Raw genomic sequence first — 27,971 nt, 5'->3', positions numbered from 1 at the left:
ACAGCAGGTTTGGAAGGCTGTTTCTATTTAACCCATTCACAAATGGCCAGCATCTTGAGGGACAGGAGAAGGAAGCTCCTGAGTCAACTTTGATGTTAGCTCTACGTTGTGACACACACTTGTGCAAGCAGCACGGAAACGTAGTTGACTAGAACGTGATGGGCAATGACAGCAGTGAGAAAAAAGGCAGGGTTTACAAAAAGAATTCTCATCTTCTCCAGTTCCAGAAGACGTTCTAGAATTCTGAAGAAGAGGGAAGAAGTCAGTTCACCTGAAAGTGAACTAGACTGCACTGCAAGGGGGAACAGGAACACTTTAACAGATGGTGATCAGAATCTACATGGTCAGGTCATTGGCCACCAGCTCAGGAAGGTTTCTAGCCTCTGAGGCCAAAGGTCCAGACAGACAGACAGGGGTACTGGAGCTTTCAGACAGGGGTAGGATGTCCTTGACCTTGCCAGAGCTAGCAAAATCAATAACGCTCCACTCCCACTTGACTGGGTCAAACTGATTAAAGGAAGAGAATCACGAAGAAACAGCAATCAACCTGACAGCAAAAGCAAGATTAAGTTGTGGCAGGATCCTGGTCACTGAGCTAATCACCAGCAAAGCCTGCAACACTTCCCAGTGACCCAGGTAGTGAGCAGCTCTATCACTGGCTTTTCTGTATCCTGGAGTATCAAATGATTTCCCAGTGGTGGTTCAGAATGACAGAGCTCCTTCCCTCAAACTGCCAGAGACATGGAGGAGCCAGGCACAGAAAACATGGAAAAATTAACTCTCAGTGCTAAACTACACAGTCAAATTTTCTTTGCTGTCATACAAAGTGGAGATTTGGTTCCTTCCTGCTCATATGTTGCTGACAACCTCTCCACTGTAGCTTAAACATAAGAGTGCCTGATTTTCCCTCATGCTTCAAAGGGCCATTCTCTGCCTTATCCAGTGTAGCTTTGGCCTTACAATTTTTGTGTCTACCCCATACTAGTTTCATCACTACCTTGTTTACATTTATGCCTGTTGTTAAAGATGATTATGTACCTTGAATTTGATGCTGAGTATCACAGGGTAAATGTTCCTGCCAATGTGAAATCAAGATGATGTGACAAACAGCGTGTTCTTCACAGATTCATTCCACCCCTCTCTGGTTTTTCCCAGGTACTTACAAACAGTTTGCATGAGAACATTTATTGCAGTAGTTTTCCAAATACTGCTATGAAGAATTAGCTGATCAATTACTTTTTTTAAGCCTTTTTTCCATGGGGAACAGTAAGAAATAAACAAAATGAAATCTCAAGGGTCTTCCTTACTTGATTCCACTGATTCCTTTTAACTAATTACAATGTCAATGGTTCTGCTAATTTATTCATTCTTCAGTGAAATGAGCTGCCCCATCTTTCAGTATCTTGAAGAGACAGGAAATTAAAAGGAGGGAAGGGGGGAAAAAAAGGAGGCAAGGAAATAAGGGGCCTTTGCCTAAGTGCAGCTATTTCAGTACAAGCTTCCTGTCAGCCTTTGGATAGCCTATGGACTTCAGTTTCATGAAAGATCTGGCACTTAAAGATGACTGTACTCCCTTGTGCATCCCACTGACCTGAACAAGTATGTAACACTAGATGAAAACCTGATTTTTTTGGCTACTATTTTCACAAATGAAAAAAGGAAAAAAAGCAGAATGTTTAAGGCATTAAATATTTTTACATGTAGCCAAGCTGGCATTCACCAACCTACAGGTACCTTTCAGAGGCACAAGAATAAATGCCAGTGCTATAATTTGTTAAATACTTATGACAAGCAGCACTTCAATCACCATAAATTCTCCCAATTTAAACCACTTTTACATAAATTTAAACTTTGCCTAAAATACCCAAGTAACATTTTTCCACATAGGCTGATCGAGGCTTTGAGAAAACTCATGGCAAAGCTCATTCCTCCACTGAAGAATTTGGAGATGTAAAAGATGTTAGCTTCTCTATGGGACTTTCTGTTCCTTAGTGGAAAATTGCTAAAATTCAGTGCTTAAGAAATTGAATATAACCACTATTATCAATAACCACAGCACCTACTCTTTCTCACATTAAGATACCTAAGTCTATTTCCTAAAAACAGTTGCATTACTATTTTATTTTTCACTTACCAGACATGAAGCTGGGCAACTAGAAACCATGAATGCAAAGTATCAGGCATTTGGCACCCTTGATGGGAGGGGAAAAAAAACACAACACAAAACCAAAACTAAATGTTAATATGAATTTCACCACTTTTTGCAGATAACAGAAATTCACTACAGCAAAATCTAAACAGGTTTTAGTAATTCAATTTCTGGCACTAAACAGTCCATATGTATCATTTACTGTCACACTTGTGCTGAAACTCTAGAACACACAGTCACAGGATGCTGTAGGTTCTGAAGGATTTCATATGCTTAAAATTTACACTCCTCCCTTAACACGTGCTGGTGGCTCCTGTCAGGGACAGGATACTGTGCCAGCTTGGTCTTTGCTCCAACTCTGCTGTTCTGATTTACTACACAGCTGTACAACCCACAGCACTCTGAGCATACCTTGGCTCTTAGACACTCTACATCAGGATTAAAGCTACCAACCAACCACAGACACAATTTCTGTTGCCAGGTTTAGCTCTACTTCTATAGCCACTGGGTTTTTCCAGGGATGGTTTGTCCATATGCATGTGCAGTTTGGACATGAGGCTGCAGGTTTAGGCTACGTGGCACAGATACCATGTTCCTCTTCCTCATGCTTGAGGAGCATGGACCTGTGGGTTATGTGCACATTCAGTCCTTCGGTTCCTGTCAATCTTAAACCTTCCCTCTAGGAAGTCACCTCTATCTCTGTTTCCAGTTTTTAAGAGGAGAACCCAATGAGAAGGATCTGACACTGTCACCTTGGGCTACCCAGCACTCAGTCTTGTCTTCTGGCCTGTTTAAACCGAGCTGTAAGAAGGCCAGAGAGTATTCAGAAATGGACTCTCCAGTCAGATGTGCCCCGAGGACTTTATCTACCTTAACTTTTCTGTGCTGGATATATTCCTTCTTGACTCCTGTAATTCTTGGCTCTCAGGTATTACCAAGGAGATTATCCTGGATCACGAAGCTGTACTTTTCACAGGCTCTTTCTTTTTATGTGTCAACTATGGTCAGGCAACCACCAGAAGAACCAAGCAAATCAGCACTATTCCTCCCTCCTCAGAGCGATGACTCCATCAGCGCCTAGGAGGTGCCAAGCTCCAGCATCAGTGCCCAAACATCCCCTATGGCACCTCTAAGACAGTGTAAAGACACCAACAGCCTATGTTTGGAGATCAAACACAAGTCTCCCTCACCCTTCTCCCCTTTTGGCTTGTTCCTATTAGAAATAGTTTGTGTGCCTAGAAATAACTACTTTGACCTAAAAGCATGCCAAGCCACCTCTAACCAGGGCAAGAGTACACAATGCTTGCATTAATCAAACCATTTCATTAAATACAGGTTCCTCAGGCAAGATTCAGTGTAAAACAGTTCAACAGACAGAGGTTTCTGAAGCAGAAGTTACTGTGTATCAGCCTTCCACCACAGAAATCACTCTGGAGTGGAAAGCAATACAGAAAGTTTTTAAAGACCTATTCACTACCCAGGAGGGAAGAATTTTTTCTCTAACTTTCCAAGTATTGCACTTCTATTTTTATCATTTATTTTAAAACTTCTATATTAGGAGTGTCTACATCATAAATTTAAAGGAGGAGTGGCCCCTTTAAAGGAGACTCAGATATCAGCTTTTTAAAAAGAGAAAAAGATCCATCCTATAGTTAAACAGAAAATTATTCCCCTCAGAATACAGTTAGAGAAAAAATATCTTATAGTGAAGCCACCTATGAAAGTACTGTGATTATTACCAGCTAGGGAATAAATCTGTTCCACCCACAGAATACATCCTGCTCACATGTCTGTATAGAAGAGACATGAATACTCAGGACCATGAGGACATACCTCTTCCTCCAGTCATAGTCTGCATTTAAAATTCATCAGGTAAAGGACGGAAAACTTGAACATGGACTTTCCTTCCTTACAGATCATCTTTGCCACTACCACAATTTTAGGAAGAATGTAATGGGATAACATGCCCACAGCCTGCAAAACAAACAGGTGCACGAAGTCAGTGTTCCCCGGAGCATGAGATAGCAGCAAGTGCCTAAAAGGCACTTGATGGGCTAAGGGACACAGAAGAATTGAGAATCCCAAGTCCTGGAGATAATCTCCAAACCTTTCAAGCTGTTTGGCAGCCCCACTAGGAGCCACCTGAAAGGCTGTTTTGACATGGTCAGCTCTTCACTACTGCAGCTGCATGACAGTGGAGCAGTTAACAGTAATAACAGTTTGAGATGAATTCAAGGTTACCCTACATTCTGTGTTCATTAGACAAACTTCAGCTCAGCACTCAGTGTCCTCTACTTGATCCTAAAAGCACTTTTCACCTTTGAAGTACAAGGCTAGGCACAAGACACTCTCCTCACAGGTGGCTACCTCCTTCATTTTGTTAGAACTGCCCATGCTCTGCAAGCTCTGTGCACAGAAAGCCTGGCACCAGCTATCTTGTGATTCCCTCCACTACTTCCCTGCTCTCCTTTAAACAAGAAGCAGCTGAAGTCCTAAACCAGCTCCATTTTCCATATAAACAACACAGTATAGACATTTGGGATGTATGCTCTAAAGCAGAGTTCCCCAAGTTTTGTCCATGGATGATCACGAAACAAAGCAGCAAACAACAGAATGGAAGGTCTAATAAACTTAACTGCAGTATGATATGAGAGTCTCAATTAAAACCCCTCCCTTATGCACTACAACGGCCTCAAGACTGGCCTATCCACAGTGCCTATTTTGGGAACTGCTGTTGTAAGGAACACAGAGAAAAGCAGTTCACAGGACTCAACTGTCCAACAAAGTCTCAGAAATGTCACTAGGCATCAGCAGAAACACACTGAGATAGCAAAATAGCCTGTAAGACATGAGAGGCTGTGATCTTCCTAACCCTCAGCACCACACTATCTGGTCTTTAGGTCACCTCTGTCAGAGCATTACCTGCCAAAATCCACATCCCGATCAACATTCAATAAAGGTCACCTTGCAGTTGTTCCTCATACCAAACACTACCACATCACAAAAGCATGACCAGAAACCCCAAAGAAGGCTCCATGAAGAACTGGTTCTGCTCACACAGGGTTAATGAGCCCACAAATGGTTTCACACATGCCTGGATGTACGACCTCCAAGGCCAGCGCAGTAGCTTAACACCTCTCACAACCAGCACAGAAAAAGCTAATAAGCTCTCCCGAGACCAGACCTGACTGTGCAGCTCACTCGGGTACCTCCACTCCATGCATCTGCAGCCAGAAGTGCTGGGGGGCAGCAAAGCATAAAAATACCACTAGATCTACACACCCAGTCAGTTTAGGCTCAGGCAGACCCAAGCTGGGTCCCCCTGCAGCACCCTTACTACTCTTAGGGTTCCTAAGCAGTGCAATTCATCATGTGGGTGTGCAGCACCCACACCAGCATCGTCTCAGGCACGCCTGTGCTCACTGCATCACCATGAGAAGGTTAAGAGTGAGCTGCTTCTTGTTCTTATAGTCCTCCAGGCTGCTTTTTTGGGAGTGAGCTGCAGTCCCAGCTTTAGCAATGCCCGTCTTTGTTTGCAAAAGAAGGAATTCAGAACAGAAAAAAAATGCTCCTGTCTGACCTAGTTTGATGAAAACACCGTGAATTGAACTAAAAGTTAGGTATCTTGTTCCTCTCTATCATGTACTCCTCACCACCTACTTTATGCCACAGCTGCTGTCAGCCAAACCCTTCCATGTGCCACTGACTTGCTGACACAGCAAAACAGTCAGTCAGTCAAAAAACTGGGACATTTTCCTTCAGTGACCTAACAGTTCACAGGAGGACACGGTAACTGTCCAGTCCAGAAGACAAGCAGAGGGAATGGAGAAGTGAGCTGGGTCACTACTCTCACCCAGCCACCTGTAGAATTGGCAAAATCAATTTGAAAGGTTCCTGCACACCCCACAGAGTCGGTGTTCTAGGGGAACTACTTTCTCCACATGAATCACATGCTTTTTAAATGTTAGAGCTAATCCCTCAAGCAACTGCAGCCGTAGGTACAAACAAGTAACAAACTTCTTACACGTGGTTTTATACAACAGCAGTGAGTTCTGGGGAACCACCACAACAGGCTCTTGTACCTCCAGTGGGTGCATCACACACTCAATCTCAGCAAAACAAACCACCTTGTTCCTTACAGCACAACAGTCTCAAGTCAATGCAAACACAGGTTTCCCTGAGTGTAAATTCGGGGATGGGCTGGCTACAACTTTTACTACAGAGCAAAAAGATACAAGGAGCAATGAGGACATTGGGAAGAAAATGATGAAGCTGGAAGGAAAGGCTGCCTGCTGTTCTGGTGTGTTTACAGTGAGGGGCAGCTCTGGGAATGTTCTCTTTAAAACAGTGAGACAACATCAAGAATACAACTCAAGTCATTTCACTCAGCACCGAGTCTGACAATCTGTACCAGTGTCTCTTCTACAGCCACGTTCTGAAACTCCTTTAATCTAGGGCAAGATTTCTGTCTCTCTGCCCAGAGATAGCAAAACACCAGTTTAAACCAGCAAAGCCACTATTTTAGAGGCATAGAGGACAAACAGAAGAGAACTTATCTGAGAAAGCCTGAGAGGGCACACAGCAGGGAGAGGGGTGTGCACAGGAAAAACGAGGTTCTAATTTTTTGATTGCTAATGATGAATCCTACTGCTCACAGAGTTCTTTCACTCCTGCAACTGCTGAAACCACATCACAGGTTTGGAAAACCTTCTGAAAACCACTGGAAAAATCTTGCAACAGCAACACCACGTACTAAGCCACCCGCAATAAGCTCTGCATTAGATGAACACACAAAGATGTCCCTTCAGCTGATCTCTCCAGAGGCAGCAGCAGCAGTCCCTGTCTGTGCTGGTGCATTGTAAAGCCCTAAGAAAGCATTTGGTAGCTCAGGAATTGAATTCAGGTGACAGGCCAGATCCAGGCAATGGGTTTACTACCAGCTAAATCACACTGACATAGGAAATAATTCATTTAGGAATAAAATATTACTCAATCTTATGTAAGTCTCAAAAAACACCTTCCCCATTCATCAGCCAGATTAGGTAGTCATAAAAACAGCTAAAAGCTGTGTGCAACGTGGAAAAGCCATCACAATTCAAGCCAGTATTATTCCTATATACTTAAAGGAGGGACTAGCATCTCTGTTCCAGTCATGCTCTCTACCACGGCAAGAGGTGCATCCTGGTTTAATGCTGTAAAACGTAGTTAAGTCTCCAAGATCCTGCCAAACCTGCCCCAGCCATGAGGGAGACACAGCCAGGACCCTGAGATCTAACTGAGCCTGTATCATAGAAAAATCTGTGCATCAGCAGAAGGGAGCAGTTGTCATAAGGCCCAGTTATAAAGGGCCTTCTCACAACTGGCCATGGGGCAGGGTAGGACACTGAAGACCATTTGATCACAGTAAAAAGGGGATGCTTGGGTTCTTAATTTATCCCACGCCTAGTAATAAGAAAGGCCATATCCTTCAAAGTCCAAGATACTCTGGGATTTACTTATCCCACCCTTGTTCTTGTTCTCTGCTGCAGTGGGCAAAATGTAACAATTCCATACACAGGGTCTGCCCTCACAGAGCTTAAGGGGATGCTGCAGTACAGCTTCAAGCTGACCACACACCGTTCCAGTCTGACAAGTCTTTTTGCTGTCATCTTTACTGGTATAAATATATCTAATGAATTTATTCAGAAGTTCCCTCACCAGGGCAGCAGTCTCAATACCATCAAGTCCATTACTTACTGTTAAAAAATTCCTCATAGTCGGTTTTCTCCACACAGCACGTGTACATGCGCAGAGCTGCTACCTTAATTTTCTACGGAAAAAGAAGAGACAACACTTCATCACAAGAGCCAGTGAACGCTCCTCATTTCATTAGACACATACACTGTCATTTTCTGAAAAGACCTCTTTTGAGAATAACAATCATTTGAGATTTTCAGGAACACATATCTCCCAGGAATGACACAAGTATAATTAATCTTACCTTAAGTTAAAAAAAAAACGTATTAAGTGGCTTCTTGAATACCTTTCCAAATCTGGTTTAATATCAGAAAGTCATTACAGAAAAATAATGAAATGGCTTTCATTACTCCCCAGATCCCAATTCACAACTCCTAGTTTCCTCCAGTATCTTTAATTGATATATTATACTAGTCCAAGTGTTTTGTATAATTAACATTTTAAACATTAAAGTGAAACGCCCTAAAAATCTCTTTTTTTCTGCTACAAGAATGAAAATTGGCCAACTAAGCTTCACAAATGAGAAAAGTATCCCAAATGGGAAGGGACATGAGGTACAATCAGGTGCACTGGCACTTCTAATTTTGTTCTTGGCCTGCTACTGCACCAGAAACACCTGGTGCAGAAAATCGGAAACTCCAGGGCGCTCTCTCCTACCTAAGGCAGGAAGCTGCACTGGGCTCGGGCTGGTTTATTTTGTTCTTTTTGGGGGTAAGGGGGCATGGGGGAGGGCGGTTGAGGTTTTTTTAAAGTATTATTATTTTTAGTGACACACATCTCAGTGTTTACTGTACTACAGAAATGAGCAGTATGCCTGGCAAATGGAATTTCAAATTACCCAAGCAAGTATTTGTGTCTCCTCCAACCAAAGGAGAAACAAGGAAGTTGCAACTACTGTGGAAACACAGGAACCATTATTTTTCTTACTCAGCAATCTCAGGTTTCTGTCAAAAATCCAACATACAAACTTCTTGCAGTAAAATAATTTACACTGCTTATTGGAGTCCTGAAGGTTTCCCTTTAGAGGAAACATAGCCTGGCCTGGGAGTAGAGTGTCCCTCAGCAAAAGTCACTGCCCCACACTTGGCACTACTGGACATTAAAAACATATTGTAAGGAGCAGTACCTGTAATCCAGCCCTTAAGTAAGGCAGGTAACGCAGGAGAAACTGCTGCAAATTAATTGTGGAAGTTTCAAGGTGTAGAAGAGGTGTGGGGGAAGGGAGAAGAAAATGGAAAAAAGCACAGGAATAGCAAGAAACTTCCCTAGGATCTCAGAGAGAGCACTGGCAGGGCCAAAAATGAACTCAGGTCTCTCGGGCCTTAACCACAAAATAACTCTCCAAACCCGAGTTCCCTGGCCAAAAGCAGGCAGTAAAGAGTAGCAATTAAGGAGAACTCTGAATCAACACTGAGAGCTAGCAAGAATCTTTATTATAACAATATGTACACAAGCACATGGGAGAGAAACTACTCTCTCATGAGGTGTAGTATCAGCTGATGAAAAGCAATCGATTCAACCAAGACTCCTGACCCCTGTAAGAGCCAGTTAGCTTTAGAGCTTCTTTTTGAGAAGTGAGATGCAAACAGCAACAGTTTCAGGTAAGTCTGAGGGGGTCCACTACCTCTTGCAGATACTCAAAGCATCTAATGGGTTTTAATTCCTGCACAGTTGGGCTCAGCTCTCCCCTCAGGTTGCCTTTTCTTCTCACTCCTTTATACTGCGTCCTAGTTCAGAGCAATGAAATGATGAACTGAATCTCTTCTTCCTCCTGTACAAGGAACCAAAGGTGTCTCATGCAGAGCTGCTCTCATATGGGCAATGTTAACAACTGCTTCATGACAGGACTGGTTAAAGACACCCAAAGGGGAGGATCTGTTTGTGACGCTGCCCTGGTCAGCTGAACAGCATCTCGAACAGCAACCACAACAGATCTCACCACTGTCCATTTGGGAGACCCTTCTGCTGTGGAAATACAGACTGCTGGAAGAGTTCAGAGGAAGGCAACAAAAAATCAAAATATCAAAGAGCCGCAATAGCAGAAACAAGTTAGACTAAGTCTTCTCAGTCCACAGAAATACTAAAATATTATGGCAATTTATAAGTCTATAATCACCAGTGGAAGGGAGAATGTGAACATACACTCCAAGGAAGGAATAATCACCATTTTTTTCAAATATAAAATCTGAACAAATTGAGGGAAGAAAAATCCACCTATAGTTACTACAGAGAAATGCCTAGTTTCATGCAGCAAGTCTTGGAACAGACAGCTGTTGGAGGCTGTAGGAGCACAGGAGACAAGGTGACTTTTCCTGCAATTAAGTGTTTCTGTACAACTGTAATTGGGCACAATTAAAGACAAGATGATGGTCTACATGGGTGTTTTTGTCTTAGCTAGTTAAGGCTGTTACTGTGTTCTTTGGTGCACAAATGAAGTGAAAAATAAAGTATCTGAAGAAATTCATGAAGGCTTAAGAGTCTACAAACCAAATAAAAGATTTCTACTTATGTCAGTGATGGCAATGCTTAGATCAAGGGAAGTTTGAGCTATGGATTATTATTCTTCACATCACAAAACAGGAATTTGCATAGGTAATAATTAGAATTTTTCCATCAAGTGCTGGTCCTATCATAAGTGGGGGGGGGGGGGTTGTTTGTTTGCTTTTTAGAAATCTGAAAGTATCAAAAAGCCAAAACAATTATTAAACAAATGCTTTACCCATCTGCTATACTTCAGTGGTCCTGTGAAACCCATTGCTTCTATTATCCTTGTGAAAGCACCCACTTTCTCTTCAGATGGCTGCAAAGAATCTTTTGCAGAAAGATGCTGTAAAATTGAAACATCACACATTTCAGTCTTGGCAATTAAACTTAACAAATCATTTCAGTTAGAAAAGCTACAAGTGTAATAGAGAATTGTAGGGGGGTTGTTTACTTTGCTCAACAAAACAAATACATATTTAGGTCTCTGCCAAATGTTCCACTGTTCTTCCTATGTGACATCATTCTGTTTATTAATGCACACACTGCATAAATGTTTTGATAAAAGCATCCCATTGCAAGCTCAGACTCAAATAGTTTGTACAGAAACCTCCTTCCCAAAATATGTCTCCCCTTCTTGAATTCCATATCCTATCTAGACATGTGTCTTTACTTGGGCTTAAATCTTTCCTAGATAAAATGAACAAACAAATCACAGAAAGAGAGTAAATAAACCTAACCTTTCAGCTTCCCTCCCACTCTCACAGGCGTATCATGTTCTAGAGTAATCATATATCTTACAAAACAATAAGCTCCATTTTAAAACTAATGAAACTACATGAAGCCACAGCTCTTACTGAAAAGCTTCCCCAGATTGTTGATTCCCCTTACAGTTAAGCTAAATGATACTTGCAGAAAATCTCTATCAGGAATGTTTGTAGTCCTCAATGACTTGCAGTATTTGCAAACATAAAGGTAAATTTTCTCTTCCAGATTAACTACACACCTCAAACACCACTGCACTGATAAGAAAACTTTGTGGCATTCTGCCTTTAAGCATCCTGGCAGCAGCAACTGCTATTTGTGCCCCAGCAAATAATTTCTAATTAATTAAATATGTAGTATAGATATTTTGTTATCAATAAATTTCACTATTTTTAACCCATCTAACCAAAATCAAATGCACATGAATCTCCCACATATTCTTGAGGAATACAGCTGAGAGCTGTATGCATAAACTGAGAAATTATAAATTCCTTTAAACTGATGGAATTTTTCCCTAAATGCTTCTTCTTAAGAAGAATTTTCTTAGTAGGGAAGCGATGTAGCAACATACATGGCCAGAACACTCTGGTTTTAAATCCAACCTTGCCATTTCATTGGATATTCCCAATCTCCCCAAACAACTGTTTACTATTCCATTTTCAGTATCTTTTATAGACTAATCTCACACATATGCCCATCAATGATATTTCCTTAGTTTAGAAGGGGCCTAAAATAGCCTCTTCTCATCCTGGGGGCTTTGCACAAGTTTAGTCATTCTGGCTGTATGCTCCACAGCTTTCCTAGCAGTAGTACAGTGTCTTTTTTGAAGTGGTATGAACAATAAATGCACATGCAAATACAGACACATATTCTGCACAAGTTTCTATAGTCATTTAAAAATAACTGTAAAGGTGACAAAGGCTGTAGCTCTGAGACATAATCCAATGTGAATCCACACAGAAAGCTTAACATTAGAGACAAAATGCTTTGCACTTGTGTACCATCCATAGCTGGCTATTAATGTCTTGAACCCCATCACACCCCAGTATTCAGGTAAACAGGAAGAAACATGCTCAGTGTCATTTTAGTACCTATCAGCCCCCAGGTAAGGCAGCAGTGCAGGACCTCCTTTAATACCCTGATCCTTGCATTGAATGCTGACCATTGAACCTGTTCATCAAGCCCAGAGCAAAACCATCTGCAAAGGCATTTTCCCACCCTCCTCTGCTACATGTGATGGACACAGTGAGTCTACCAACATGGACGTGAATATTTAAACCAATTCTTAGTACTTTCTCTCTCTCTACATCACCCCATGCAATACTCTTCTCCTCTACACTAAAAACAACATCTAACTTACATCATAGGGTATCTCCATAAACCCCTCTCCAGCCAGGCAACGATAGGATACGCTCAACACATGCAGAATTTGCATCCCAGTAACCACCACTGTGCCAAACTCACTGAACCAACTCTCATCTCCTCCACAGGAATTAAAATCATACTAAACCCTAGAGAATCTCAGCAGATTAACTTTACTACATGCCTTTTATCTGCAAGAGCACTATGAAGCCTCCCTCAGTATGGGTTTTTCATTACACAGACAAGTTAAAGTTAAAAATCAAAACTATCTCAATCTGTTGGCTCATCACCAAAAAAAAAAAGACTGGAAACCAAGCTTTTTCTAAAAAATGCCATGATTTCTTGCTTCATTCTTCTGCAAATCCACCTGGAGTAGCTCAGGACATGGGAGAGGGGATTTAAGTGCCTGATTCAGCCTATGGACAGCGGTATGCAGTTCATCCTGCCAATGCTAGGACTGCAGCCAAATGCACATAAACCACCCACACATAAAAATCACATCTAGAAAACATATAGAAAAAAATTTAGAAGTGTTTTATAATTAATTCAAACCAATCTCATCAAGACACTGAAAGGGACATAAGCCACCTCAGGCTGACTTTTCTGCTCAGTATCTGAAATTCAGTGCCAGAGCAAACAGTCCTCCTAACTTTGATACCAAACATAAAACTGGAACAATTGGAGTTCACCGTTAATTCTAAAGCACTTTCCCATCAGGATCACAGAGTCAAGTTCACGTTTCAAAGATATGTAAATACTTCTCTATTCAAAGTAATGAGGTTACAGTCCCAAAACCTACCTCAAACCTTACCCATGCTGTTGTAAAACACTGCCCCTCTGATCATAAATCCCACGTGGCTTCTTACAGCAACGTGATTCTAACCAGGAAGATTCCTGGTTTACCTTTGTACCCCTCACCTAGCCCTTCCCAATACATCAGCAGCAAGTCTCCAACCCCTGCCTGAAGACCTTCATGCCACTCCTGGCTTGTTAGATCTACCATACTGTCACCCAATGCTCTCCCAGATCTGTTCTGCAAACGATGCTTATGCAGGTCTAAGAGGGGCAGCACAGGCAGCATAGGATTCTATTCAGAATCCAGAGCCTGGATTCTATTCTTAGTTTTGGCTAAATTTTGTAAGCCATTTTGTATGCCTTCAATCTTTTTGTCTGCAAAATGTTTGGTATGCCTTGTGAGCTGAAAATCACTGAAAAATTGACTAAAAAATGGAAAACCTCTAGTCTAGAGCTAGATGCAAACAGCAGGGAGGGGTTCTTTCCTTCCTCACATCTCCTTGTCTTCTTTTTACTCATCAATCCATTTCTTTTTCCTCCTGTCCTGTCGTTTCTCATGCATATTTTTTTTTACATTTTCTTCACATTGCATTACCAAGAGCAGGTTCAATGTATTTGTTAGTTGAGAGATGCCAACTCTCTTGGATGAAGTGCTAAACTAAACTTACAGAGGTGACTCATACACCAGAAAACTTCTATCCCAAGGCAAAGGAGAATAAATGTAAGAGGTGCAGAGACAACAAGTTAACACAACAGTACAGATTAACAGTAAATAAATTTTTACATAATAATTAGTTGTTATTAGTAGTTTTCAGTGTTTAGCAGATAGCAAAACTGTTGGTACACATTACTCACAAGCTAAAGACACCGGAAACATCTTCTCACTTATGTTTGGGCAACTTCTGGGCTTCCCTTTTTAAAGGTCAGATAGGAGTACCTGCACCCCACCCAAATAACTACACTCCTTTAATTTAGTTTTCCTCATTGGAAAGAAGTCTCAGGATTATCATTAGAACCTTCACTCCAGATAACCCAACTGTACCTGGACCTTCCTATCCAAGCACTTGTTTCTGGAGGGCGCAGAGAACACTTCAATTACTGCTCACACTACACTAAAACATTTATATAAAGGTTGAATCATCTCCTCCCTGTCTTGCCAAATGCTTTGTTACCTTTATCTGTAAAATCCCTAGTACAATGTGGCCTCCCAACAATAAAAACATCAAACTCTTCTAACCTTATTTGTATTGTAAAACCATCTCTTTTGGTGCATAATGGCTCCACTGGCTTGACTCAATCCACCACAGGATTCTGACAGTCGGAACTGGCCAACCTTGTGCCTCTAGTAAAAAATGAGAAAAGAAAACAATGAAGACACCATTGACTAGCAAACACTTAACTTTACACCAGTTACCCTCAGCATGCTTCCAAGTTGAGTCCAATCCTGAAAAACTTCACATTACAAAAAGCCCAAATTTATTATCTTACGAAGAAAATTTACAAAGAAAATAGTTGTCCACACCACACACTTCCCAGTGTTCTGTGAACGTACTGATTGAACAGACTAGCAGAACACTCCACTTCCAGAAACCACAGGCTATCTGCTTCAATGCTCTCACACACTACTTCTAATTATCCAGTTTGGCTCTTAATAAAGAATAATTCTTTTTCTTGGCTTTGCAAAGAAACAAAGTTTATGCTATTTTTAGCTCTATCTTTATAGCCCATTCAATTGTCTTTGTGGCCAGGACTTTGGCAAACCTAATTACAGGGTAAAAGCAATCATTAAAGGCACTGTAACTTTACAGCACAACCTGTATTACAGAGCTACTGCACAATGGAGAAAACTATCAAGTAGGAGACAGTGGAACCACTCACTCCTACTTGGAGCTGCACACTAAAGAGAACACCTATCACAGCCTCCCAGACTAGCAGTAACATGCTTACGAACAAATACAGACAAAATAAACATGCTGGTTTGTTCAGGTGTCATCTGCAGAAGTTTATTGCATCTCCTGGCCACTCAAAGCTCAGCTTTATCAACTGAATTCACAACTGCTCATTTCCCTCTCCCAACACTGTACGCTACTTGATAGGCACTGGTACTTTGATAGTGCAGTTGTGTCACAAAAGCACAGGCAGTTTTCCCAGGACTGGAAGGTCTTATCTGAGAAAAGACACCCAAGCCAAAGAGCTCACAGGTAAGTTTCTAACTCCCTAAGTCACGGCTCTGTCATACAAGTTGTAATATACTGGCTGGATGGCCAGGCCCAAAGGGTGAATGGAGCCAAATCCAGCTGGAGGCCGGTCACAAGTGGCATCCCCCAGGGCTCAGTCCCGGGTTCAGTCTTGTTCAATATCTTTATCAGTGACCTTGATGAAGGGATTGAATGCTCCCTCAGTAAGTTTGCAGATGACACTAAACTGGGAGGAAGTGTTGATCTGCCTGAGGGTAGGGAGGCTCCTCAGAGGGATCTGAACAGACTGGACCAATGGGCTGAGACCAACAGGATGAAGTTTAACATGGCAAAGTGTAGAGTGCTGCACATGGGACACAACAACCCCATGCAGAGCTACAGGCTTGGGGGAGACTGGCTGGAGAGCTGTCAGGCAGAGAAGGACCTGGGGGTGTCGGGTGACTGCAGGCTGAATATGAGCCAGCAGTGTGCCCCAGCAGCCAAGAAGGCCAATGGCATCTTGGCTTGTATCAAAAACAGTGTGGCCAGTAGGTCTGGGGAGGTGATTGTGCCCCTGTACTGGGCATTGGTGAGGCCACACCTCGACTACTGTGTGCAGTTCTGGGCTTCTCACCATATGAAGGACATCAAGGTCCTGGAGCAAGTGCAGAAAAGGGCAACCAGGCTGATTTTGTTTCATTATATATAAGATACACCAAGAGTTGTACTTAATTCTGGTCAGGTAATCTGCATCTACTCCCACTTTCTACACATTTTTCACCTCTTTATTATTAACTATTTCACAATGTTTTAGTAAAGATTTACTATGGACAGAATGTGACACTACACATACTGTTGCAGAACTGGAAGCCAAACAGCAAAGCAGCACCTTCCGCTGAAGCAACACTACTTCATATTGTGCCGTGATAAGGAAACACACCATCAGTACCAGAAAGTTCTATTACAAAGTCCTGGAAATGACATGCAGTTGTGACTAGTTTGTAGTAGTTGCTTTGGAAAAATGACACCTATGTTTGGACTTCTGCATTTAATCTACTCAGCAACAGATCATTTGGATCCATTAGAAGACTACACGGCTGGAATGAAGACAACTGTGTGACAGGGAGTGGAAGCCCACCCTCCAGAAGCAGGAAACTTTAAGGCAGCCTTGGTATTTCAGCGACATACAATGAAGACACCACTTTTGAAGACTTCTTGCTACTTTAAACTTATCCCATTTTTTACACACTTTAACATACTCTGAGAGCCTACCTGGAAAATATCAGAGAGCATTCGTCTACACTGGCCTTGGACTGCAGTCGTCTGTAATAATCCACTGCATGCTGCTATCCAGTGAGTTACTCCAGCCTGACAGCTCTGAAACAGAGAGAACAGCAAAGAAGAGAACAACACTAATACTTAGAAACAGTTTAATGTCCTCTTGCTTCCAACAGTTTTATTCATTTATACCACAATCCTCAGATTAAACTCCCAGCTTGCACTTGACACAAGTATAAATTTTGATTAAAAAAAACCCCCTTGCTTTCCAGTAGAAGCATGCAATCCAAATGTGATGGCAGAAACAGATCAGTCAGAGGAAATAGTGGGCTGTCTACATCATCAAACTACACCACAAGTTTTATATCTATTCAATAAATCCAAATGCTTAGGAAGCATTCTGCAGTCGACTGAGTGATCTCTAAAAAGCCCTCATCCAACTCTCAGCTTTTATGCATTGTCTTGCTTTATTCAGACACAGCAAAGAATTTTAGTAACTCAAAAGCACATATTGTCCCAGTAAATTTTGGGGAAGATCATTATTTTCTGTAATGGAAATGCCAGGTAATGGGGGAGAGAAGCAAGGTTTTCTTTGCCTGCACTTTCTGCGCACCTTTCATTTCCTGCAATAGATAAGTTAACATATTTACTCCTTCATTATTTCCACATTAATACTGGAAATAATGTATGTATTATTAGAATAGATATGCTTTTTTCTAACAGAAATAGCTTCATTTTCAATTGGCCACAAAGGTGATTAACAGACTGAAGCATCCATCACATCGGAGTGGTTTAGCTTTGAGAAATGGAGACAGAAGGGGAATCTCACCAATTTGTGTCACCACCCGACAGGGTGGGCAGTCAAATTCTCCTTAGTAGTGCCCAGTACCACCTCAAGTTCCTGTTCTCCATCCCCTGTACCTGCACAGCCACTGTCTCCTCAGGCTGATGCTTATCAACTCCTCATAGAGCTGCACTTTTAATCCATTAAGAGAACTGATTTGGGTTTTTACAAACTGCAAGGAGAGAGATGCACTGCCCTAACAAACGTGATTAGTATTCCTTACTACTACACCTTCCCACTTCCACCAAGCAGGGACACTGCTTAGTTTCTGCCCTTTCTCTGTAACATCACTACCCTGCAAGCAAAATGATGAAATTACACATTTCTATCCAAAAAGACACTTCAGCTGAGTACCACAAAGTACTTCTTCAGGCATTCCAGGGCTCTGACATAAACGGTTTAACATCTACTTAGGCTAGAAAGAAAGTACACCATTTTTTATAAATAATGACTATAGGAGTCCAAGGCATCTGACAGAATTTTGAGGCTTTTTCTGTGTAATAGAGGAGAACATGCCCAGGTTTGCAGTATGTCTTAAGAACTTGAGCATACTGGGGCTGACAGCTGCTGAAATGTTCTACTCCAACAAAACTGGACAAGAGACATAAGAAAACATTCAATAAGCACACATACACTTAAAAGGTGAAATTTGATAAAAATGAAGAGAAAGACAACAGCAGAAATTGGCAGAGCAATGGAAAAGGAACACAATGAGCTAAGGAACCTTCCCTAAACCAGCATCACTATTTGCAGAACATGACCTTCCTTTCAAACAGTACTTTTACTTCTCCAACTGACTGAAATATACCAAGTATGAACTGAACAAGATCACTAAGGAACAATCTGCAAACACAGCACCTCCTGCAGCTGGTCGCCTTGTCAAGATACAGATGAGAGAATATCACTATGGTCTTCTCAATCTTCCTGTAGGAAGGCCTTAGGCAGCAAATTATTTAGCACGATCTCTTCTTAGATAAAGAAAGCTTTTATCATAATGGTAGCATTAGCTAGTAAAGCTGAAATGTTCAGACAATAATCAGGACTGTATCATACCACGCAAGCTGTTGAGAAGGCTTGAAGACAGAAGAAATTCTTACTTTCTTATTTTCATTACAAAGAACAGACATTGAAAGTCTGAAGGCTTACTTTCATACAGTTAACTATTGATTTCTAATGCAAAAGCAGGTGCTGGTAAATGCCAAGGACCAGCAAAGCATGAGCTGAAGCATGCCACTGCTGTCAGAAGTCCTCTGCCTCTCAACTGTGCACTCCCACCACTCCAGTGCAGGTGCTTTGCTGGTTGCAAAGCAAGGAACTTCAGAACACAAAAATGGCAAATGATTACATCTCCCCCTGTACAAAGAGAAATGTTTCAGGCCGAACTGAAAACCTGACTCCGCTTACTCTGCCACACAAATGCCAGAAGCAGATGGGAGGGGAGGAGTTGCCCGGGGACAGGTAAGCCTAGGAGACAAGTCCTTCACCTTCTGCAAGCAGGTGTAGGTAGCACACCACACCCCTGGGGGTACAGCTCCACAGACACCTGAACCTATCTGGTCACACACTGGTTCTTTACCCTGCACCCCTCCCGCCTGGCTTCCTCCTCCTTTTTGCCTAGTGGCTGCCACTTTAACACATTAAAACCACAGGAAACTGTTGTCATGGTTGTGTTACTCCAGCATTTGGAACATCAGGGTCAAGAAAAACGCTGGAGGCGACAATGGCAGGCAAGAGTGCAAAGCCACGAGCAAGGAGAAAGGGTAAGAATGAACGGGAGGAGGAAGCAAGCACTGAGCCTCCGCATTTCACCTGCTCTCAGGTGAGTTCACACTCAGCTGCTTCCTGCTTGAGAGGGAAGGATGGGCCGCACCAGGCTTGTAAAAACCACACGGAGCCATCGGTTCTAAGAACTTCATGGATTCATTTCATAAGCATTGCCCTCTGCCTAAAGGCCTTCCATCCTCTGAGCAGTCTGTGCCCGTGGAGCAGTACTGGACACCTCTGTACGTGTGAGGTGACAGTCCCAGGCCCAAGCTTCTCTCTCCTACACCCCAGGGGAGGCAGCGGGACCCTGCGGCGAGGCTCTAGGGCCAGCAGAAAGCACAGAAAGCACACGAGGGCACAAGAAAGCAACAGCGAGATTTGTAATCCACACTCATTCATAGGAGCCCAGCCTCTTCCACTTCACACAGCAACGGGGACATTTATTATTTGACCCTTGCTGTCAAACACCAAAGCAGCACCGGGCTGTGACAGCCAAGGTGTCTCGGGTCCCAGCCCGGAGGACCGAAGCCTGTCCTTCCTCTCCTGTCACACAAACGCAAAAGCTCGACCCGCTCCTTCCCCAAAGGGGGTCGCAGGGAAGCGGGCAAAGCCGCTGGGCGCCGCAGCCCGCCACGGACACCCCCGGCCTCACAGCGGCCGCCACAGAGCCCCCGCCGTGCCCACGGCGGCCACGCCGCAGAGGAGCCGCGCATGGGGCGGTCCCGTGCAGGACAGCACAGGCACCACCACAGCGGCGGCGCTGGGACGACCCAGCAGGGACGCGCCCGGCCGCACACGCCGCTCGTCTCCCTCGGCGTGGCGTGGCACCGCCCCGGGGCGGAGAAGGCGACCCCGACCGCTGCCGCCACTCACCACGGCCCGCGCCAGCGCCGCCATGAGTCCTCGGCGCCGCTTCCGCCGGCGAGAACAGCCCGGCGCAGCCCCTTCCGCCGAGCCGAGCGCGCATGCGCGGGTCTCTGGGGGTGGAGCCCGTGCTGGCCGGAGGCGGGCGACCTGCGGCTGTGCGGTCGGGAAGAGAGAGCCTGGGGGCTGCCTCCCGTCTTGTGCTTTGTGCCGGGTTTGGGGTTTGCTTCGGGACAGGGAGAGGTGGCGATCCGTGCCTGGCCTCCCTGCCAGCCTCACGAAGCACCGACCCGCCGGGCGGGTGCTGGCGGCGCCTTCGCTCTGCTGCCTGGCAGCCCGGAGCAGCCTCAAGGCAGCGGTAGTTCCCTCTGGCTGAGGTGGATCTGGCCGCTCCGGCTGCCCTGAGCAGGTGCCAGCACCTGTACAAGCTCGGGGGTATCCCAGCGGTAGCGCCAGGAGAAGGGGGCTGAGCCCCTCAGACCTTGGAGCCATCCCCCCCCTGCTCCCCGGCATGTATTCCCTGCTCCGTGCTTGTGCTGGCAGCCAGCTTTCCTGAGGCCACAGGGTGAGCCCGAGCAGCAGCCCGGCGGGTTGAAATGAGCTTGCTTGTTCAGCCGGGTTAGCCTGGATCGCATCCACATCACCTCACAAATGTTCGTCCCGCACACGGGAGGCTGGTGCAGATGTGAGCAGGAGCAGCTGGGGAAGAGAGTGAGCCTGGCTTAAAGAACTGGGGGAACTATAACACTCCACTCCTCTCTTTCCCAGCGTATTTACTGGGGTATCAGCTTCTCAAGAGGGCAGTAGCAGCTGCTGTAACGGCCCTGAAACTCCACAGTAGTCCTTTGAAATCTTTCCTATGTTCTTAAATGTCAGGCCCAAGGGGGCCAAGTGGAATCCCCTGCTTGGACTTTGCACAGATCCCTGTGTTTGCCCTCCGCCTGCCGAGGTATTCCGACTCACCACAGCCATCTCCTGGAATAGGTTTCACTGTTCTGACACGGGGCTGGATGTTGAAGGAGTCAGGGAACCACAGACCTCTGTCAGGGATATGCTACATCGCTTTTCCTTCTTGTGCCTGTGGCTCATTCTAGGGAGGAAGGTTAAAGCCAACTCTGCTGCTTTCTATTTGCTTACCTGTCCTCTGTGTATTAGACTCAAAGCAATATTTAATAACGTTCTTAACAGCAATATTTTGGTAAGAAGGTGATAGAGGAGAATGATTACACTTCTCTGATGCCTCCTCTTTGCCATTAGTTAAGAGTCATTAAAACTGATGAAGCTCTAGAACCCCACAGGGTGCAGTCATAGAGAGAAAGACTGCTGTCAGCAGAGGAGTCCTGCAGTGGTGTGCAGCTGCCTGCCCACCACAGCAGACACTTCCTAACTCGGACTTGTGTGTCTGATAAATATGCTGAGTACGTCAGTTCCTGACACTGCTCAGGTTTGTCATAGTCTTATCTGATGATGCACAGGAGGATTTTGACACCTTTCAGCTGGAGAAAATCACCGCCTCGCCTCTCTGCTGTCACTGTTCCATCATTCTCCATGTAGCACTTAGCCCTGTGCATGTCAAACAGAGGACAGCTAGCTCACACGCACAGCACAGCACATCAGGCTGCCTCCAAAGGGGATGTGAAGACAGAGGGGTTGGAGGTGGATTGGAATTTCAACTCTGGGGGGGTTTAGTCAGTCAGAGCACTGGCAATTTACTCCCCTTTATGTACACGGTCCTTGCTGTCCTCAAACTCTTACTGTTCAGCTCCGTTTAGTGAGCAGCTCCAGACTGCATGAGTCTCAGAACAGTCATAACAAACCTTCTGTGTGGAGCTGCTCTTGGAAGAGCATTTTAACCAGCCAGAGACAGGGCAGCAAAGTTCCCATCTAGGGGCTGGTGTTCTTTTGTCCACAGCCATTAGGAGCATCAGAGAAACTGGCTTTTGTGAGTGTGCTGCAACATGCCGGGGGCAAGGATGATGGCATTAGGTACACTGGCAACCAGGTGACTGAACAGGAAAGAAGAATCGGGAAGGGTATGATTTTTCATTTTTTGGACTTCAGAGACAGGCACCTCTAGAACCTCTTCTGCTCTGTTTTACTTACCACATTTCCTGCTCTCCAGCAGTGATACTCTGTGCAGACAGCTTTGCAGTCAGACCTTCTGTGTGTAACTCAGTTGGAAGCAGCTTTTGGGTGTGGGTTTTTTTACCTCTGTGTTTCTGTCTGCTTTCAAGAGTGTCTGCATGCTGCACAGAGCTGCTTGGGCTATTGCAGCCCTGAGATTACATACACATTTAACCTCTCCCAAGTGGCTTCAGTGGTCATTGCTACAAGTTTTTCTGGGTTTTGTTGGTTTTGGGATTTTTTTACTTAATTAACAAGGAATTATAAATAATTATTAAACAAAAATGTTTAAAAATATTTGATGTGCCTGTCCTCCTAATTTCTTATCAGCACATAACTTCCTTTCAAATACTATCATAGAACATGCCTGTCCCATTTTCACCCAGAAGAGCAGATGGATCATTTTTACATAAGGCTGTTTTTATATTTTAAAATGTAACTATGTGTAGGTCAATCAACCATTTTGAAATACTCAAAATATATTAAGTCCCATAACAACTTCCTGCATTTTTCCCAGTCACATGAAGAATCAAAATGAACTTGGTAAGTTAGCCCAACACTTGCTGGAGAGAGCTCCCTCCTCCTGAAAAACAAACATACTTTAGACTAGGGCAAAAATACAGATCCTTCAACTTCAGTCTTTCCTTTGCCCAGTCTAGAATTCCTGTCTAAGTGCAGATTTAAAATGATGCTCATTTTCCTTCTAAGCCACCTGCTCCTGCTTCTGCAGCAGGGAAGTCAAAGGACATCTCATGCTCGTACAGGGAAATAAGATCTCTCCATGTTACCTGGGACAAGCAAGGCTGGGACACTCCGGATAACAAGAGGGCAAATAGTCCATGTGGGTATTCCAGGATGCTCTGGAGATCACGATAAAGAGAAATCCAATTGCAAAAACTCACTTCAGGTCCAGCAGGTCTTATTAACTCTGGTCCAGCGCCAACACTGCAAGACTGCCAGCTGGCCCCTGCAGCTATTTGAGTGTCTTTGCGGCTTTCCCGGTGCTCCAGGTTCTGAAAGGGCCTTGTATGTACCCATGGAGCCAGGGCAGGTCTGGCACCATGTCCTGTCTAATGCACCTTTTTCAGACTTGAAGCGCAGATCAGTGATAACAGACCCTTGGAGCCCTGGTACATGTGGATTGACTTCTTCCAGAGCTTACTTGGATGCCTTCGCACCGCTCTTACCAGAACTCTGAGTTCCAGAAATGCAGTGAGGGGCCACCTGACCGCATGGGGAAACCCGAGTTCCGCTGGATTTCTAGCTCTGGCTGTTTGCTGAAGGAAAATGGCATTTCTAAGGTTGAACTGGTAGTTTATAATGGATTTTTCATACTGCGCTTTTGCAAATGTTTTCTCCTTTGCATACAGGGTACATCTGGACACATTGAGAACCATATAGGATGACATTACAAGCTGAAGAAAGGCTTTTAATGGAAGCTAATTGTATTTCAGCAACCTAAAGATGCTTAGACCTCTCCATAAAACTGAATACTCCGGGCTGTCAGTGTGCATAATTTGTTACTGCAGTTTCCTGGGATAAACACTATGTAAAAATATGAAAACAAGACAATTTCTCAATAAAAGTCCAATGCTGGCAATGCATTATGGACCCTGAAAGGTCTGTCAAGTATGCAGATTGATTTCCTGATCTGGAATTCCTTGGCTAGTGGAAGTGATCCTTGCTGTGGTCCCCAAGAGGGAGTTACCCTCTTCTGCAGGAGGAAGAGCATACAGGAGTCAGACCAGGCTCCTCACTGCTACACCTCACAGAGTTTGGTGAAGCCCAGCAAGTCAAACCTGAACTCCAGGACTGAAATGTTTGGTGGAAACAGAAATAGGACCCGATTACTTTCTCTGAGCTTCTATACCCGTGTGGCTGCTGCTGTTGAATATGATAAACTCCTATTTGTTCACTTTAGCCCGCCCGTGGTACTCGCTGTTTGCTGGGGTAAACCCAGGGTGTTTGCCTCCCCACCTGTCAAACGTGGGATGTGCTTTGGCACCCGGCCACTGCAGGGTCTCAGCCACTCAAGCAGACCCCAGGACGTAAGCCACCTCTGCTTCATGAGCTTCTCTCTCCATCTGTGTCCCTTCTGAAGAAGAAAGCCTTTGCTGGTTGGAGAGGTTTTCCACTTGCGCCTCCTTCGGCTTTCCATTACCACTGAGGGGTTACACGGGGTGCAGCGCTATACACTGTACTGTACTATATGCAGAGGTGTTCAGACTTAATTTATTCCCTTCTCCTGGATAAAGATTATTGCAGCTGTGTGTTTTGGAAAACTATCAATGAAGGGAGTTCAGCTCATACAACACACTTTCAATAGGGTACTGTACTCTATATTTCCAGGTTCTGTTTTAATTACACTTGCATATTACCTCGGAGGAAGCTGAAATCTGGAAAATGTTTTCTCATATACCATGTCTTAAACCTTCCTGACCTGTTTTATACCAAGCACATTTATGTTTGTGATGAAAACCATATAATATGGGGCAAGCTTTGGCTATCCGGGATAATCTATCAGGGGCATGCTGTCAGTCCCTCCGAGCAAAGACTGAGCAATTTGCACTAAGAAATGTCCCCATCATGCCTGACCCCACCACCTCCTGGCAGGCATTCCCTCTGCCCTCCCCTCATGTGGCTCCCAGCAGAGCCACAGGACTTGGCCATGTGCTGCGAACAGGGCAGACAGTGGCCCTTTCCCATGGCTGTGAGAGACTTCTGCTGCTCTGGGGAATCCCAGAGGGGCTGAGCAACAGGATGGCTCATGCAGCGTCCATGTGTTGCTCATATTCCGAAAGCAGGCAAAAGAGGCAGCCATGGGCAGAGAGGGGCCATGGGCAGCAGTGTGCTCCCACAGCTCCTCCGGGGTTGGTGTGCAGGATGCTCTGTGTGCCTCTCACTGGGCAGGAGAAGCCAGCACTGCCACTGAGCATTCCTATCCTCTGCTCATCCAGCAGAGGAGACCACTGAAAGAAAACAGCCCCATGTCCAGAACTAAAAACCTCCTGACAGCTGGCAGTGTGCAGGGAGACCAGGGCATTGCTGAGAATGTTTTCATGCTACGTACCCTCTGGCCAGGAATAAGCAAGTCCAAGAAGGTTACAGAGGTGCCCAGGGGACTTGCAGCAAGAGGTGCAAAAATATCTGACAGCAATAGGAAAGCATGTGCTGAGAGCAGGGCTGAAAGCAGAACAAAATCTCTATGAAGCAGGCATCTGCCCCAGAGCAGCTTTCAAGTAACCTCTAAATTGGGGGTTAGACCCCTACACCTCTGTGATTCTCTGACTCTGTGAAATCCGTGCCAAAGAGAGCACATCTTGATGTTCACATCCTTGGGGTGTCTGGAGAATGTCCTGAGAGAAATGGGTTTAGCAAATACATGTGAGAAGCAAGGGGTCTATCAGTCCTCTGCCCCGTTCTTGACAGATAGTATTTCACCATTCAAGAAGTACAGATTGCTGTCAGCATCTTTCTTCTACTTCTTGAAGAGCTCGCTCATCCTGGATGCACAGGAAGGTGGTGAGCCAGGGGAACAGGTCTGATCCTGAGTCTAGCTGGTGAGGTGCTTGTCTCAATGTTCATCCTAAAAAGCAAAACAACTTTTACTTCATAATGAGTAACAAGAATTACATAAATCTTGTCAAGCAGGAACACTTTAGTGGGACTGAGCTGCTTTTCAACTCAGCTGTAAACAAGGATGTTCAACTATGAGGTAAGAGGCTATAAAATAGAACATTTTTCCTTAGAAAGCAGGGATTATTGGCTGGCAGGTTTTGTTATCATGGAAGGCTGAGTTTGAACTGAATGTCATGTGGTAGCTGAGAGGGGAAGTTGAAGCCTGAACTATAATGAAGATAAAAATTCAGTAAAAGTACAGTTGGTGGCATTGGTGAGACTGTTACTGCCACACTGCATGAGTTCTGGTGTTCTTCAGTACAAAAATGCACTGGTCTGGGCTGAGACAGGGGTCATTTTCTTCACAGTAGCTGATACAGGACTAAGTTTTGGATTTGTGCTGTAGGAAGTTTTGCTAATACAGAGATGTTTTCCTTACTGCTGAGCAGGGTTTACACAGAGCCAAGGCTTTTTCTCCCAGTGAGTAGGCTGAGGGTGCACAAGGAGTTGTGGGGCACACAGCCAACCCATAGATCAGGGATATTCCATACCATGTCACATCATGCTCCATATGTAACTGGGAGCTAGATGGGATGGAAGATCACATCTTAGGAACTAGCTGAGCATCAGCTTTGTGTGGTGAGAAGTTGTGCTGTGTATCACTTGTTCTGTATATTCTTCTGCTATTATTATTATTTATTGTAATAATAATTATTAATTGTAATGATTTAAACATTGTAATAATAATAATTTTTAAATTACTATTATTATCCTCATCCTTTTCTGTCATATTAAAGTGTCTTTATATTTCAACCCACAAATTTTACTTTTTTACCTCCTTCCCAGATCTCTCTGTCATCCCACTGGGGCACAAGGAGTGAGCAAACAGCTGTGGGGCTGTTTTAGCTGCTGGCGAGTTAAACCACAACAAAAAAAGGTATCTGGGAGTGTAGAGAAAAAAACCCACACCCCAAAAAAAACCCAAGAAGAAGCAAAAAATCTGGTAAGGAAGGCACACAGCACAAGCACAACCAGGCTGATCTACCTCTTCCACAGAAAATAAAAGAAAAAATTCATCACAGTCTGCACAGGCAGAACAGTGCCCATGGGAGTCGGTTTTTTCATGTAGCAGACAAAGAAGCCAATTCACTGATTCAAAGTGGAAACTGGACAGTAGGTAGAAATAGCTGCTTATTAAAAAATGAAGTGCTAATATTCACAGAATTAGCTCAGAGCTGAATGTGGTGAGCTTTTTAAAACTTTCAGTCTTTAAATCACTCCTGGATCTCTCTTTCCAAATACATAATACCCAGCTATTATGTAGTGTCATTTAATTCCACAGAACTTTAAAAATAGCCTTTCTTTAAAAACAACCAAAAAAAAAAAAAAGAAAAAAAAGAAAAAAGAAAAATTGGTGGGAAAAGAGGGACCACATCAGAAAGCCATGCTTCTGCAGCAGGACAGTGGCCAGAGCCCTCGAAGTCCTACTCAGTGGATTAAGCCCAGGTCCCACGCTATTACCTCCCTGCAAATTTTGGGCTTCATACTGAACATAAGAATGTGGTTTTTTTCAAGTCAGACCTTGGATCCATCTAACCCATCCCCTGTAGGCAACAGCAGATCCCTAAAAAGAAAAATAAGGATAGGACAAATGTGCAGTAAGGTTTTCCTGGCACAGCTTCTCTTCTTCCAGCTACCAGCAGCTCAGAAAGTCCGAGGGACTCAGGTTCAGCAGTTTTTCATGGATTTCTCTTCCATGAACTTACTCAGTTCTTTTAAACATACTGTAGACTTTTAGCATCCAAACCAGGGTGCGGTCAGGAGTTCTGCAGCTGGGCTATGCTATGGGAATCCGTATCTTTCGGCTTGTTTCAAACCTGTCCTGAACCAGGTTTGGTGCATTTTGGTTCTTTTTTTGGGAGAAAACCTGCCCCCAGTTCACTTTCTTAGCCCTCATCACTTTTCCTTCTTGCCCCACTCAGCTCGCACGGAAGGGCCTCAGTCTTATCTAATG

At 44.1% G+C, this 27,971-nt stretch overlaps 1 protein-coding gene across 1 annotated transcript in view; it reads right to left on the bottom strand.

The window, feature by feature from the left end:
* Window positions 1–20,252, bottom strand: part of UQCC1 (ubiquinol-cytochrome c reductase complex assembly factor 1) — a 47,291-nt gene extending 27,039 nt beyond the window's left edge. Inside the window, exons 1-6 of the mRNA XM_084271372.1 lie at window positions 20,225–20,252; window positions 16,738–16,842; window positions 14,526–14,630; window positions 10,605–10,712; window positions 7,886–7,958; window positions 2,135–2,192 (exon numbers count right to left, since the gene is read on the bottom strand). Of these exons, the coding sequence (XP_084127498.1) occupies window positions 2,135–2,192; window positions 7,886–7,958; window positions 10,605–10,712; window positions 14,526–14,630; window positions 16,738–16,842; window positions 20,225–20,248 (473 nt within the window). The 5' untranslated portion in view covers window positions 20,249–20,252. The remainder of the gene's footprint in view (window positions 1–2,134; window positions 2,193–7,885; window positions 7,959–10,604; window positions 10,713–14,525; window positions 14,631–16,737; window positions 16,843–20,224) is intronic.
* Window positions 20,253–27,971: the final 7,719 nt, after the last annotated feature.

This window comes from Gallinula chloropus, assembly GCF_964237585.1.
Source record: "Gallinula chloropus genome assembly, chromosome: 16".
Taxonomy (NCBI): Eukaryota; Metazoa; Chordata; class Aves; order Gruiformes; family Rallidae; genus Gallinula; species Gallinula chloropus.
This window is presented reverse-complemented; position numbering and strand designations above follow the sequence as displayed.